Source organism: Hyperolius riggenbachi, chromosome 1 (genome assembly GCF_040937935.1).
Source record: "Hyperolius riggenbachi isolate aHypRig1 chromosome 1, aHypRig1.pri, whole genome shotgun sequence".
Taxonomy (NCBI): Eukaryota; Metazoa; Chordata; class Amphibia; order Anura; family Hyperoliidae; genus Hyperolius; species Hyperolius riggenbachi.
The window spans coordinates 231,715,694-231,731,756 of record NC_090646.1 but is presented as its reverse complement, the minus strand read 5'-3'; the positions used below and the strand labels follow the sequence as shown (position 1 = coordinate 231,731,756).

The 16,063-nt window shown below is 44.1% G+C and overlaps 1 protein-coding gene across 2 annotated transcripts in view; it reads right to left on the bottom strand.

Moving 5' to 3' along the window:
• Nucleotides 1-2,716: 2,716 nt before the first annotated feature.
• Nucleotides 2,717-16,063, bottom strand: part of PPA2 (inorganic pyrophosphatase 2) — a 52,224-nt gene continuing 38,877 nt past the window's right edge. For both annotated transcript variants that reach the window (XM_068270695.1, XM_068270703.1), the window contains exons 8-12: nt 12,323-12,450; nt 8,325-8,410; nt 8,157-8,226; nt 6,706-6,745; nt 2,717-2,878 (exon numbers count right to left, since the gene is read on the bottom strand). In XM_068270695.1, the coding sequence (XP_068126796.1) occupies nt 2,850-2,878; nt 6,706-6,745; nt 8,157-8,226; nt 8,325-8,410; nt 12,323-12,450 (353 nt within the window). In that variant the 3' untranslated portion in view covers nt 2,717-2,849. The remainder of the gene's footprint in view (nt 2,879-6,705; nt 6,746-8,156; nt 8,227-8,324; nt 8,411-12,322; nt 12,451-16,063) is intronic.

Genomic DNA, 16,063 nt, shown 5'->3' with positions numbered 1-16,063 from the left:
CGTGTCATGCACAGCTATGGGATTCACTGCCTCCCGCCCAGAAATGGATGGCAATGTCTGCCATAGGAAGTAATGGCGCCGCCGGCCGAATCGCTTGCCCTAGCAATTCGGCCGGCGGCGCCATTATTTCCTATGGTAGAGTTTCCCCGAGCGATTTGACTGCAGGTTAATTGCGGATTCGGCCCGGTTTCCACGCTAGTGGAAACAGGCCCTCACTCCTTCCCCCGCTGCCACTTTATTACACATGACCGGCCCTAGGGGGAAGGAGTGAGAAATAGAAGCAAATGATCACCGTGGGCTCCCAGGATCAGTTGAGAGATAAACGTGGCTACCACCGCTAATCACATTTACACGGGGCAGTGCAGGAGGAAACCGAGGAACACGGAGGAGGACATGAAGGACACCAAGCGGGACAGGATAAAGACACCAAAGTGGACAGGAGGAGGACACAGAGTGAGACAGGAAAAGGACACCAAGGCGGATAGGAGAAGGACACCAAAGGGGACAGGAGGATCACACTAAAGGGAACAGGAGGAGGACCATAATTGGGGGGAGAACACCTACAAGATGCCCCTGGACCATGGACGCACCAGGTTTAGTAATTTTTTTTCTCCTGGTTTCGCACACTAAACCTGGGTGTATCTTATAGTCCGAAAAATATGGTACATTTAAAATGCACTGTACTTGCTTCACAGTCAGTAATCCATAAGGTCAAGTTACAGGGAAATATACACACCTGGCGATCCTTGTAGCTAAAAGTAAATAGGATTCATCAGACGAGGCCACCTTCTTACTGCTCTATGGTCTAATCCTAATGCTCAAACGCCATTCCTGGTGGTGGACATGGATCAGCAAAGACAGTGTGGTCTGCAGCTCTGCAGTCCCATATGCAGTAAGCTGTTATGCCTTGTTTTCTGACATCTCACCCTCATGGTCAACATTAAGTGAACTGAGAGGGATATGGAAGCTGTTATAATTCTTGCCTTTTAAACAATACCGGTTGTCTGGCATCCTGCTGATCTTTGGCTGCAGAAGTGTCTGAAACAAGCTGCGGCAAATCCAGTCAAACACCTGATCTGTTTAGGGGTATGGCTAAAAGTATTAATGGCAGAGGATCTGCAGGACAGCCAGGAAATTTACATTGTTTAAAAGGAAAAAAAAGGTCAGTCTCCATATTCCTCTCACTTTAGATGACCATTAAGCAGTTTCAGCCTCCCCATTCACACCATTGAGCCTTGGGCTGCCATGATGTTGCTAGTTCACCAGTTCTTTCTAGGCCTACTTTTTGTACCGTAGTTACTAAGCACTGCATACTGGGAACACTATATAACCTCGCCATTTTAGGAATGTTCTGACCTACGGTACTTATCTAGTCCTAACAATTTTGCTCTGATAAGGGTCGTCCAGATCCAGATGCTTTCCCATTTCTCCTGCTTCCAAGATATCGCCTTCAAGAACTGACTGTTCGCTTGCTGCTCAATATATCCAAATCCTTTGTCGGATACCATTGTAATAAGATCATGAATGCTATTCACTTAATCTGTCTGTGGTTTTAATGTTGTAGCCTCCCCCAAAACTCAACGGAGTCCAACAAGAACCTCTGTGAGACAGCACCAATAGGACTCTGGGGTTAGAGTGATTACATTGTGGTGGGTGGAGATACATTGTGCAGTTAAGGGGAGGGAGGCTAAATAACTAGAACTGGATTTTAAAGCATTCTCTGGGAACTGTGCGTTTCCTCCCACATCCCCAAAACATACAGAAGTTAGTTGGCTTCCCTACATTGGCCCTAGAAGAACAGGGATATGCATTTATGATAAGGATTCAATTGTGAGCCTTTCTAAGGAACAGTTAGTAACGCTAAGAAAGAGTAACTGCAGCAGTGCCTGACCAGGAGGCAACTGGGGAGAGCACGTATAAAAAAGCAAGTCTGAGCGTGTCAATAACCTAGGAGCATGTGAATGGAGTTATTTAATAAAGGTTTTGTGTTTTTACCAAGTCATGCCATGTTCTGCAATTATTTTATCTGAGGCATGGTTAACTAGTGCAACTGGGGACTTGAAGAGCTGGTGTATCCCGGCTTAGAGCTGTCATTGACCAGTCTAGAAGTGGCCACACCGCATTGGGCGAGTCCCTTCCCCAATGGGTGTCCTGGTGGTGGTCTTACCTGACGGGATCTCAGTGGAGTCTCTTTGGATTTGACTTTTTATTAAAGTGAACCTGAACTCTTGCACAGGACAGAAGGAAAACAGAGAAATGCACTCTTTATGTATTTAGAGAGTTTAGCCTGTCTAATTGCTTCTCATCTGTGTATAATCACAAGTTGTAATTTGATCCTGCAGCTGTGTCAGCTGACTGCCATAGTAGAGAGTTAATTGGTAAACACAGGATGTTAACAATATGTCTGTTTCCAAGAATGCATGAAGTAGATACAGATCCTGCAAGCAATCTGAAGAGTATCCAGTCAGATTGTTAGTTACTGAGGAGTGATTATGGGCTTGCATGCACAAAAGAATGGTAAGGAAGTTTTTATGAGGTTTGCTATACACAGCCAAGGAGAGAAAGGTGAGAGAGACACTCTGCTGTGGGCCAGCTGCCTTCATCTACTCACAGCCAGGGACTACTGCATTTAGCACATCAGTTGAGCTACCTGAATAAGCCAAGTAAAGCGATACTAAATTATCCTTCATGATTAAACAGTCAAGAAGAGAGAATATTTAAATGAAAATGTGTTTATTTACATAATGTCATCAGAATCCATAGCAGGATAATAAAATAGGATAATATATACATTTACTCCACCAATTTCCCCACATGATTATTGAAATCATTTACTGCAGTTAGCAGAATCACTTTCTGATGAAATGCCAGACATCAACTGTAAGAGAAGGACATCTAAATTAGTAAGGGAGGGGGGAAAAGCATTTATCACTTTACGAGACTGAAATGAGAACAAATGGCACACCAATGGCTCTGAAAACTGCCACAATGATTAATAGTGTCATTATATAATATATTTCCAGTCAAGTATAAATTGAAGAAAACAGAAAACTATAGAAACCTCTCCCCCACAAAAAAAATAATTTTACAGCAAATGTGATTTGCAATGTTATGATGGGACTTGCAAAATGCTTTGTTTTCTATTATTTATGTAACAGTAACAACTAGCCAAACATATTTTTTTCTCTGAAAAAGCGGGAACTGGCTGCTATATTAGGATATTCAACCAACCAATTCCAAGAATTAAAATAGTTGCCTCTCTACGTCATTATTTACACTAAAGCTAGAGGCATTAACTTTGAGCATACTTCAGGTGGCTGTTAAAGAGAACCAGAGATGAAAAACCCTCATGTATTTTACCATATATATCAGTGGGAACATTAGAGAAAACACCTACCTTGCTTTCTGTTTCATTCTGTACTGCACAGCCTGCTTCTAATCAGCCCTGATAAAATCCCCGACTGAGCATTCAGTCTGGCTTTGCTCAGTAATATTTATAGCTCAGTCTGTGTTCTCTCATGTTTTTTCAAGTCCAAGCCTGCCCCCTTCTGGCTCTGCTCAGGAATCATTATAGCCGAGTCATTATAGCAAAGCCAGACTGAATGCTCAGTCGGGGATTTTATTAGGTCTGATAAGAAACAAGCTGTGCAGTGCAGAATGAAACAGAAAGCCTGGTAGGTGTTTTCTCTAATGCTCCCACTGATATATATGGTAAAATACATGAGGGTGCTTCGTCTCTGGTTCACTTTAAGGATACAATCTGGAAGTTGGTATAATTCTGTACCATGCCCACACTGCAGTTTTAGGAGCTGTTCACACTTGTCAGGTCTGCATCGAATCAGCAATAATCCCGGGCAGGCGAATGCATTCCCCATATAGAGTACATCCACTCCAGGCTCCTGCTGGACCACAGCGGACCATCAGAGTGGACACTACACTGTCTACTCCCGCTGGCCACACATGCTCCGGCAACAAGAGGGAACAGAGCATTAATGAAGTCACAATTGTACATGGGTGACATTAAACTGCACTAAAAATCTAGAATGCTGGATTTCTGTGGAGTTAATATTCATCTTAGTAACAGATACCCAACCTGGACTTGTGTTACAGTACCAAGACTTATTCAGTGCCAATATGGGTATATGGCACTTTATGCTCCACAGTGTAGGCATACACCTTCCATGGATCCTTAAACAAGGATTATATAAAATATATTTTTCTACTTTTTATTACCCATACAGTTAACGCGTGTGCTTTTGTGCACAAGTATTATGGTCCATTTACAAATTACAAGTTCTTAACTACTTGCCGACTGCTCCACGTCAATTGTCGTGAGCAGTGCGGAGGACCACTCCACGCCCATTGGCATGGACCAGGACCACTCCACACGCATTGGCATGGACCAGGACCACTCCACGCCCATTGGCATGGACCAGGACCACTCCACACCCATTGGCATGGACCAGGACCACTCCACACCCATTGGCATGAACGGCCGTCTATGGGGCTAGCAGGAGTTTGCGCGCAGGATGTGCGCGCATCTCCTGCTTGGCTTCAGTCTCTGGCGCTCGGGAGACTGTTAGATGGCGGTTTCCGTCTAATGACTTTGTACAGCTCTGCGATCTGCAGCAGCGCTGTACTGTGGACAGCCGTGTGACACGGCTGTCCCCCTGGGGGACTCAGAGGCGATCCGCTGTGATAGGCTGAAGCTGAAGCCTATCACAGCCGATCGCAGTGAATGGCTGGCCAGGGGAGGAAGGGATATAATACAAATAAAAAAATAGCACATTTTATTAAAAAATGTATAAAATAAATATTTACAAAACAAAAAAACAAACATCTGGGGGGCGATCAGACCCCACCAACAAAGAGCTCTGTTGGTGGGGAGAAAGAGGGGGGGGGTATCCTTGTGTGCTGAGTTGTTCATCCCTGCAGCTTGGCCTTAAAGCTGCAGTGGCCATTTTAGTAATAAATGTCCTGGTCACTAGGGGGGGTTAACACCGCAGTCCTCAAGTGGTTAAAGTAAATTTATCTGCTCTGAAAGCTGCCATTGGACTTTACTGCATAGCTTCTATATTTATATATTCTAATGTTTACAGTGATCACTTCTCGGGTCTCTCTGGTTCTACAATGTGTGCAGATCAGTTTCATTTCATAACAAAGCAATGTAAACAAAATATGTTATCACCAGTTTGTAAGGGGCAGGAAGCTTTCCATTGAACCACAAAGTGGTGTGTTAACGGTTTGAATGCTGTTCTGCTAAAGGTCCGTACACACGCCGGACTGCAGGCAACGACGGGTCTGTCGTCACCTCCCGCTGGGCGGGTTTTCAGCAGACAGTCCGGCGTGTGTACAGTCTGTCGGTGGACTGATAAGGCTGTTTCTGAGCGATCCGCCGGGCGGATCGCTCAGAAACAGCCGTATCAGTCTGCAGACAGACTGTACACACGCTGGACTGTCGCTGGAATGCCCGCCCAGCGGGAGGTGTACGGACCTTAACATTTTTTTGTGCTAGTATGTTTTATGCTGTAAACAATTTTTTTTTACAGCAAAGAAGAAATGCTGAGATTCGTACATCTATGGATATGCAACTCAAACTGACAATGGTGGAGCCACATCAATTGTCCTGCTAATTGACTAATGCTGGAGCTAGAACTGGAAAATCTTCTGGATAACCATCAGCATTATAATGCATCCATTGTGGGGCACTATTTTTTACGGATCGTACACATGCTCAGCATCTGTCACCTTAAAGGACAACTGAAACAAGAGGGATATGGAGGCTGCCATATGCATTTCCTTTTAAGCAATACCAGTTGCATGGCTATCCTGCTGATCTTCTGCCTCTAATACTTTTAGTCATAGCCCCTGAACACGCATGCAGAAGATCAGGTGTTCCTGACATTATTGTCAGGTCTGACAAGATTAGCTGCATGCTTGTTTCTGGCGTGATTCAGACACTACTGCAGCCAAATAGTCCAGCAAGGCTGCCAGGCAACTAGTATTGCTTAAAAGGAAATAAAAATGGCAGCCTCTTTATACTTTTTTTTTTTACTTCAATTTCCCTTTGGGCACTTGTTGGTTGATTATGGTGATTATTGTGGGAGCCAATTCACTTGTCCTCTGGGTCCTGTGACAGTCTTCTGGGTCCCTCTGCTGTTTCAGTCTCCCTCCAATCTTGCTCTGGATCCCATTTGCCAGTAACAATATTCAGGGAGGGTATAAGCAGAGAGCAGAACCTAGAGCAAAGCTCAATAACAGTGGCTGCAGAGGCACCCGAAGGACATGAAGCACATATGGTAGCAGCGAAAGTAAAGAGATGGCTGGAACCAAAAGGTTCAGCTATACCAATCCCTCTACAGCATGCTTCACTGCATGCACTTGATTCAGGGGAAACAAAGGGGGATCAGCGGCTGTGCACTGACTTGAATATACACAAATATTTGATGCAAGCGATAACTATTCACATGTGCTATATAAGAAGAGCTTAATGTGACCGCATTTCATATAAAAACATGAAATGAACATGAATCAATCATTCAAATGCAACCATATTGCATATCAATGCTTCAATAATACCTTCAGAAATACTATCATCAATAACCTCTACTAATGTTTCACATATATAAATGTTTCTAGGAATTAAAAATATAAGTAAATCATCTACCATATATTAAAAAAGCAAAAAACTAAAAATAAACTTACTTTCAGGTGACAGTGGAGCCAGGTCTCCTGGAGACGGAGCCTAAACACATAACAAAATGTTAAAAACAGAACTACATTCCTTCGTAAAAATAAATAAATAAATAAATAAAAAAAAAAAATCACACAATCCTTGCAGACAAGCTTTATAGGATACAGACATTTTAACAAAGTTATACTAGGTCCTTAACTTGTTTATTTGTGTAGATAAAGCAAAAACTATTGCAGCAGAAAATGGTCCACTAGGAGGGTCACTGAAAATAAAGAGAAAAGAACCTGCATCCCTGCATCCACATAGATGTCAGTAAACCTTAGAATTGGGACATGGGATGCTAGTAAGTTACACTTTGCTCTGTGGAGTCATTCTTCCTCCATCAACTACAGTCACCTTGTCTCACTCCCACAGGACTTTTCACAGGGCCAGATTTCTGGACAGACCACAAAGGGTCAGGACCTCTCAAGTTCCTCCTTTACCCCATGTAATAGCAGTACATGCAGTAATTGGGGTCGACCATTACGATGTATGAAGGTATTATATAGTGGGCATGTTCTAAAGAAGGCAATCTACAATAATTGTAGATTATTAGACTGGATATGACAGCACTGCTGTATGTGTGGCCAGTTTCTGTGCATGCTAATGAACTTTAATGAAATTATTACATGTCGTATCTTTTTACCCTTCTCTCCCCAAAATGGTAAATATCAAAACTTACACATGAATTACAATTGCTCCCAATTAAAGTGCACCTTCAGTGTACTCAATGTTAGTGTCCTGGAAATTATCTCTGTACTAGGGGACCTAAGCCCATTTAAAAACGGGCTCTAGGTCTGTCCCGCATCTCTGTGCGCGTGCGCATGCCGCTGCGCACCCCACCCGCCCCCCTGTCCTCCTCCTGTCCCAACACATGCGCAGTAGCGCAAAACCATGGACACACGGACAGGAGGATTATGCAGGGACACTATGGGTTTTATTATATAGGATGCTATAATCCATTTGGATAGAGAATTGACTTTACTCATCCACTATATGCCATATAAGGAGAAGGCCCCACCGCACACAGTGCTTTTCTGAAGATTGGGTTACCTCTTCCACAACCCAGCCTCCAGCTCTGTGGCGTAATCATGCAAGATTACTTTATGAGGAGAGAGGAAACCTTGCGTGATTATGCCATGGCCACAAACAAAAACAAAAATTCTATGACTGAAAATTGTCTATAAAGATATACTGTACATAGACACAAAAAAAGGTTTTCTTTTCTAAAAAATATTGGGACTATTGGTGCACACTTTATCAGAGACAAGAAGCTGGATCAGAGTTGGTGGCTGAAATAAAACACCTCCGTTTTGCAAATAGCGGCTTCTACGCAAGTATGTTTTTGCACTAAGAAATAAATGCTTGTTTGTTAAAACAGTCAAAAATGCAGCAAATAAAAACATACATACAAAACACTTACAGACTGCACTATTGCTGTGGCTTCTTCTTCACTGCAACAGAAAGGGCTGTTCCGCACTAATACATTCTTACTAAAAGGGGAAAAACGTGATTTTTTTGTTGTTGTGAACATTCTCCGCTTATGTCACAAAAAACAAATAGTAAATCCCAAAAAACAAAGTTCACTTACCACTGTATTTCACCACATTCTGACTTTTTATGGACCATATCTTTCCAGAATTCATGAGTAGTTTTAATAACCTCAAGTGCAAATGCCTACAAGAGTGAGAAGAGAAAATTGTTGCAAAATGTGTAGATCTACTCAACACACAAGCAAAATTTGCACTAGCGCCTCTACCCAGTAATAAGAGTCTTTCATCTTTGCTAATTATGGATATTCCTTTTCTCAGAATAGGATGCTTCGTGACGGAGTTAAATATACCCATGCCAGAGTCTCAAACTTTCTATTTACACAAATGGCCAGTGCATTTCTTCACATTGTATTGCACTGCATAGGCAAAACACTGCCTAGATAGATCTACTGCTGTGGCCAAACCAGTCACACTTCTCCCTACCCCCTCATTTCATGAGTCCCCACCAAGGTGCCCAAACTCACTGAATTTTCTTATCTAAATCTTATCTAGATTGTCTAAATGCGCGTACACACGCTGTATTTAAAGTCCCATCTACACGTTAAGATTCTATGTGCGATTCAAATACGATTCTATTTACGATACGATTAAATCCGACACGTCCGATCGGGATTCGATTCAATTCGATTTGCCATTGCAAAACAATGATAGGGGCTATGATGGGTTGGCATTGCAAGATCAGATTCATCAAATAGCCTCTATGGATAGAAATAGCCTCTTACTGAACCATACCAAAGGAAATGAGAAAAATAGAGAATTCGACATGCTGTTTGATTATAACGGCCAACATAAGGAAATTTAACGTATAATAAAAAAGCATTGGAACATTTTGAAATTGGACGGAACACTAACCAGAGTAGTACCAGAGAAACCAAGTTTCATGTATAGAAAAGCCCCAAACTTGAGATCACAGCTGGTATCCAGCTACATTAAACCCCCCTCCCTCCCCCCCCCCCCCCCCCCAGACCAGGTCTACAGACCTTTTGGGCCAAAAAGGATTTTTCTCCTGCCGGGGATGTAGGGGATGCCGGGAGGCCAAACCCCACAGGGGGTCTACAATTCAATCAAGGAACACCGGCAAACAACTGGATATTAAGCAATGCATTACTTGCAACAGCGTGGGGGTTATCTATGTATTATGGTGTCCCTGCAACTTGGAATATGTGGGAAGGACCACAAGAAAACTCAATACAAGAATTGGAGAACATATAGCTAATATTTATAAGGGCTTAAAGACACATAATGTGTCAAATCATTTTAGACTGGTCCATAATTGTGATCCCAGTGGATTGAGATTCATGGGAGTGGAGGCACACAATAAAAAGTGGAGAGGATCAAGTCTGGTCAGAGATATATCACAGGCAGAGGGTAAATGGATCTATCAGTTACAGTCCTTAACCCCGAGGGGTCTGAATGTAGAATTCGACCTCAACTGTTTTATTACCAATGATATCTGAAATAAAGACACTGAAGGCAGCTATATAGAAAGTGAAGCATAGGGATAACCTTAGCCTAACCTGTCCATTATGCAATGGGAGTGTTGAGAATTTTGTTTGCCATGTAGACACACTACTAAAAAGGGGAATAGGCACATAAAACCACAGGGGGGTAGCGGAGGGGAATATACTTATGCAATGAATTAATTGATGGGCTAACATTATTCTCCCTCTGTAGACCCGCTCCTGAAATAGGGGCAGGGTATGTGAACAGAGGCCAGGTCCTGGGACACAAATATGTTTACAGATGTATAAAATTGATCTATGCAGGATATCTTGCACTATATGGAACACAGAGCGGTATGATGTATTCTCACTCAATGTCCAGAGGTGACTCCTTGGTTCATGCTGGTCACATCAGCCTTAATATGAGGGTAGACTAGCATGACAGGGGTGAATTGGAGAAACAAGGTGTTTGGTGAAGTAAAAACTGTGTCACAATTTCTGTTTAAACAGTGTTTAACATATTAATTATTAGGTAACATGTATTTTCCAGGTAGACATGGCCATATATTTGACCTAATCGGTAGCCAGTACCAAGTTTTAATATTGATGTATGATAAATTGAATTTTAATTCGCATTTTATATTTAGTCTTAGATCCACTAGCATAGGTGCAATATAATAAAAGTCCACTAGATGGTGACAGAACAGGTCGCACAGCCAACCAGGCCAAAGAAAATTAGAGGCAAAGTAACTAGCTGGCGCTGTGCTCATTAAGGCTGATGGGACGCATGAATTTGCGACGTGCGTTCCAGATGGCGCAAAACTAGTGATGATGCATGTGAGGGGAGGAGTTTTGGAGCTACAAAGGACGTCGGCCGCACCTGTGACGTCAGCCCCTGATGAGTCCGCACGGACGAAACGCGTAGGGCGGAGCCAGGTGCGTCTGACGTCACGGGATGCGGAAGTGCTAGCCGGCCGCATTGACTATACGGAAAACGTGAGGGGACACGTCGAAGGGGAACTACGAGACGCTGAGTCCACCCGGAGAGGAGTGTCACCACTGGGCCTTTGAGCCCGATACGCCTAACAATCACCTTGCTACGTAAGTGCGCTCTATAGGCGCAGGCTGAAGTGTATTGATTTTATGTGTTACGCTATGAGAGTTTTATTTATGTTTTGCAAGCTTGATCTGGATTAAAGATTCTGAATTTTATTGGAGAGCTGTTTGCCTGGTCTATATACCGAAACGCTAGATCCACCTGTTGTCTGAGGTGGCAACCATCTGGTGAGCAGTTTGGCATTATTCACTGGGCTTGGCACGGAGGCACCACTTGTCACCCCGGGTGTTTTTCATAAGGGTTCACAAAATCTGGAATGTATTGACTGGCAGTAATGCACTATGTGCAGTGTATTTGTTTGTGTTTTTTAAAGCACAGAGTTTGAAGAAGAGGAGCGCTGACATACATCATTTCACATTGTCTATTGCTGGACTCTTTTTGATAGCGCATACTCGTGTGATGGGTTATATGTATTTTAATATTTCTAACAATTTTGAGATTGCATATCTGGGCAGCTTAGTATTTACCTATTAAGGCTCAATTATTTTCTAGATAGCGATTACGGGCAGGCGCAGTTTGCATATACAACATTGCAAAACAATGGCAAATCTAATTGAATCAAATCCCGATCAAACGTGTCGGATTTAAAATAGAATCGTAATCAAATCTCACAAAAATCATATCGTGTAGCTGGGGCTCAAGAACGACGGGTCCGTCAGACCCTCCTGCGGGGCTGTCGTTCTGTCGACAGTAGGACGTGAGTACAGGCTGCCAGCAGACTGATAAGACTGTTCCGGATCAGTCAAAGACAGTCCTATCAGTCTGCCGACAGCCTGGACTCACGTCCTACTGTCGGCAGAACGACCGCCCCGCAGGAGGGTCTGACGGACCCGTCGTCTGCTAAAATACGGCGTGTGTATGCACCTTTATCTAGCACCTGTAAGCTCCAACATCATACACAAATTTACTGCAATTATTAACAACAGTAAGGCTGGTTTCACAGTGGGACGTTACAGGCGCACGTTAGAGCAGCCTGTAACGCAGCCCACCGCACAGTAATGAAAAATCAATGGGGCTGTTCACAGTGCGGACGTTGCGTTACATTGTAACGCTGCGTCACAAGACAACGTACTGCATGCAGTACTTTGGACGCGGCTGAGCCGCGTTAGACTGCTTGCACATGCTCAGTAATGTTGGGGAGGAGCGGAGAGCGGCCAGGCACATGGCTAATTAATATGCACTGCACGTTATGACGTGCAGTGTTTACTTCCTGGAGCAGCCGCTCTGTGCGGCGATTGGCCGGCGGGACCACGTGATGCCGCATGCGCACAAGAGTGCGCATCACGGCATCACTGACGCCAGAGTGAGCTGCACAACGCGGCTCACTCTGACGTCCAGATCCAGCACCACCAGGCGTTGAGTTAGGGGGACGTTATGCGACCTTAACGCCCCCTCTAACGCAACGTCCTGGTGTGAAATTAGCCTAAAAGTTAAACCTCTATTTTCTGCATGCGAGTCATACTTGCTTTGGTCCTACCTGGTTTTTAAACTCCTCATTAAAACCAATCTTATTTTCTGGCTTCCCATCAGGAAGTTTATAGGATTTTAGCCAATCTACAGTAGCCTCAAGATAACCTGGTTTGTGTTTTCTTACATCTTCAATGTCTGTGAAACAACAATAAAACAGAGATTAAAAAAGCAAAGCCCTGACAAGACCTTATATTCTCAATAACTTTACAAAGCCTATTCAGAGAGAGCAGATAGGCGTACTGCAGCATCATTTTCTATAATGTTTCAAAGCAATAGGCAGTTAACCAAAATCAGGATCATTGCTGGCCACTATAAGTTTATGCAAAGTGACTCGTCTGTTTTCCTGTTTGCATCAGGCAGAGAGCACACTTGTCCCTCAGGTTTCGCAGATGTCAGGCACGTAGTTTTCACATTTTTCACAAGTGAGTTTATGGACTGCAGCTCTAGACACTGTAACTGGGAACACACATGCATTTTGTGTGGAAAAAGGAAGAAGGCTGTCCAATTTTAAATTGTGGGGAAAGTCATGCAAATCGATCACAGATGGTTACAAAAAAAACCTCCTCAGTGGGCCATTGATTTCAATGGCCAGTGTGGCAGCGTAGGTTTTCCTGTATGTGGCAAAAAGCGTACCATTCAAGCAAGTGTGCCACCTGCCTCAGAGCTTTAAGTGGCAAGCCAAAGAAAATGGAACAAATGGAGTTCTAGCAACCAATGACAAGTAAGTTTGCATAAATAAATTGCTTTTACAGAATATAAAGTGCTGCCCATAATTATTCATACCCCTGGCAAATTTTGACTTAAAGCTACTTTTATTCAACCATCAAGAAATTTCTTGATGGGTAATGACATAGGTGTCTCCTAAAGGTAATAAGACAATGTAGAAGGCATTATTGTGTGTGTGTGGGGGGGGGACACATTTCTTAGCTTTTATTTATATTTGAGCAAAAAGTGTCCAGTTCAAAATTATTCATACCCTTCACAAACTGTCACAGCCTGTGGGAAAACCCAAAGTTCTATACCATTCCAAATAGTCCAAGATGTTCTAAAGCATCCTAATTACCCTGATTAATTGGGGACAGCTGTTTTAATCAACTCAACAGGTAAAAAAACAGCAGCTCTCTGCAGTTGGTTTGTGGACTGTCAGACAAAAGAGCTCAGTGAGGACCTGCAGCTGCGCATTGTGGCTGTTCACAAGTCTGGAAAGGGCTACAAGGCCATTTCTAAATGTTTTCAAGTTCCAGTGGCTACAGTGCAAAGTATTATTAAAAATACAAGATGTTCCGCAAAATCTCAGAGGACGTGGTCGGTAGCGAAAAGTGACACCTGTGCTGGCCTGGATAGTTAGGGAGGTGAAAAAGAATCCAAGGATCACCACCAAGGCCATCCTGGTGAACCTGGGCTCTACTGTTGGCAATATCTCAAGGCAGACAATCCAACAGACACTGCACACTGCTGGGTTTCACAGGTGCAGACCAAGGAGGATGCCACTTCTCCAGATAAGGCAAACAAAAGCTCGCTCGGCCTTTTCAAATGCTCATCTGGACAAATAAGTAGACTTCTGGTTATGGTCAGATGAAACAAAAATTGAATGGTTCGGTCACAAAATGAGGTTTCCTTCATTTGGCATAAAAAAGAAGCCTTTAACCCAAAGAAAACCATCCCCACTGTCAAACATGGTGGTGGGGAACCTAATGCTTTGGGGGTGTTTCTCAGCCAATGGACCAGGGAACCTAATCACAGTAAATGGCACCATGAAAAAAGAACAAAAGCATAAGGACTGTCAAAGACAACATCAGGCAGTCTGCAGAGAAACTTTGCCTTGGGCACCAGTGGACGTTCCAGCATGACAATGACCCAAAACACACAATAAAAGTGGTGAAAAAATAGTTAGCAGACAACAACAATGTTTTGGAGTGGCCCAGTCAGAGTCCTGACTGGAATCTAATTGTGAATCTGTGGAGGAAGCTAAAGATCAGGGTGATGGCAAGAAGACCCTCCAACCTGAAAGATTTGGAGCTTATTGCTAAAGATAATTGGACAAAAATACATGTTGAAACATACAAAAAGCTGGTCTGCAATTATAGGAAACATTTGATTGTTGTAATAGGCAATAAAGGCTTTTTTATTGATTATTGAGAAGTGTATGAATAAGTTTGGACTGGGCACTTTTTGCTGAAATGTAAACAAAAGCTGAGAATTCGACCCCTCCCCCCCCCCCCCCCCCCCCACACACACAATAATGCCTCTTGTACATGGTCTTATCTTTTGGTAGACACCTATGTCATTTCCCATCAAAAAATTACTTGCTGGTTAAATAAAAGTAACTAAGTCAAAATTTGCCAGGCGTATGAATAATTATGGGCATCACTGTATACCAGCAATTTTATTTCCTAAGAAGTACAATCTCACTAATATTATAAATGCGAAAGTTTGGACGTTTGTTACTCAATCATGCAACAATGGCTCAACGAATCTGAACTGAAATTTGGCACACACATAGTACATTACCTGGAACAACATATAGGATACTTTTATCCCCATAACCAAAAAGTGGGCGGAGAAAAATACAAATGTCACTGGGAAAATGTAAACTGCAGCCATTCTTACACTGTTAATGGTAGGGTTCTCAAACTTTGCACAGTTGGTCACTGGGTGACTGGGATTAACCACTGGCCGACCGCCAACAGCCGAGGGGGCGGCAGCAAAGTGGCCCGCAGAACGACCGCAATACGCCGAATGGCGGCGGCTCGTTCTGCGCTGTCCTGCTCATTGCGCGCGCATCCGCCGGCAATAGGCTCCGCACACCCGCGACGTCAACCCGTCAGCCGTACGGAAGCGCCGGCGGGTTGTTAACCCCCGATCTGCTGCAATACAAGCGTATAATACGCTTTGTATTGTATACAAAGTGTATTATGCAGGCTGCCTCCTGCCCTGGTGGTCCCAGTGATCGAGGGACCACCAGGGCAGGCTGCAGCCCTCCCTGTGTGCACCCAATCACACTGATCTGCCCCCCCCTGCCCTCTGATCGCCCACAGCACTCCTCAGACCGCCCCCTTCCCACCCCCGTTTGCACCCAATCACCCCCCTAATCACCCATCAATCACTCCCTGGCACTATCTGTCAACGCAATTTTTTTAGGTTAAGTCCTAACTGCCCCCTGGGGGCTCCTGATCACCCCCCACACCCTCCCCAGACCCCCCCACCCCCCGTGTATTGTATACATCTATTCTTCCCTGTAATCACTCACTGATCACCTGTCAATCACCTGTCAATCACCCCCTGTCACTAACACCCATCAGATCAGACCCTAACCTGCCCCTTGCGGGCACCTGATCACCCCCCCACACCCTCAGATCGCCCGCACACCCGCCCTCAGATCACCTCTGAAGTGCATTGTTTACATCTGTTCTCCCCTCTAATCACCCATCAATCACTCCCTGTCACTATCTGTCAACGGTATTTTTAGGTTAGGTCCTAAACTGCCCCCTGGGGGCTCCTGATCACCCCCCCACACACCCTCAGATCCTCCCCAGACACACCCCCCCCCGTGTACTGTATACATCTATTCTTCCCTGTAATCACGCACTGATCACCTGTCAATCACCCATCAATCACCCCCTGTCACCAACACCCATCAGATCAGACCCTAACCAGCCCCTTGCGGGCACCTGATCACCCGCCCGCACCCTCAGATCGCACGCAGACCGCCCTCAGATAGCCTCCGAAATGCATTGTTTACATCTGT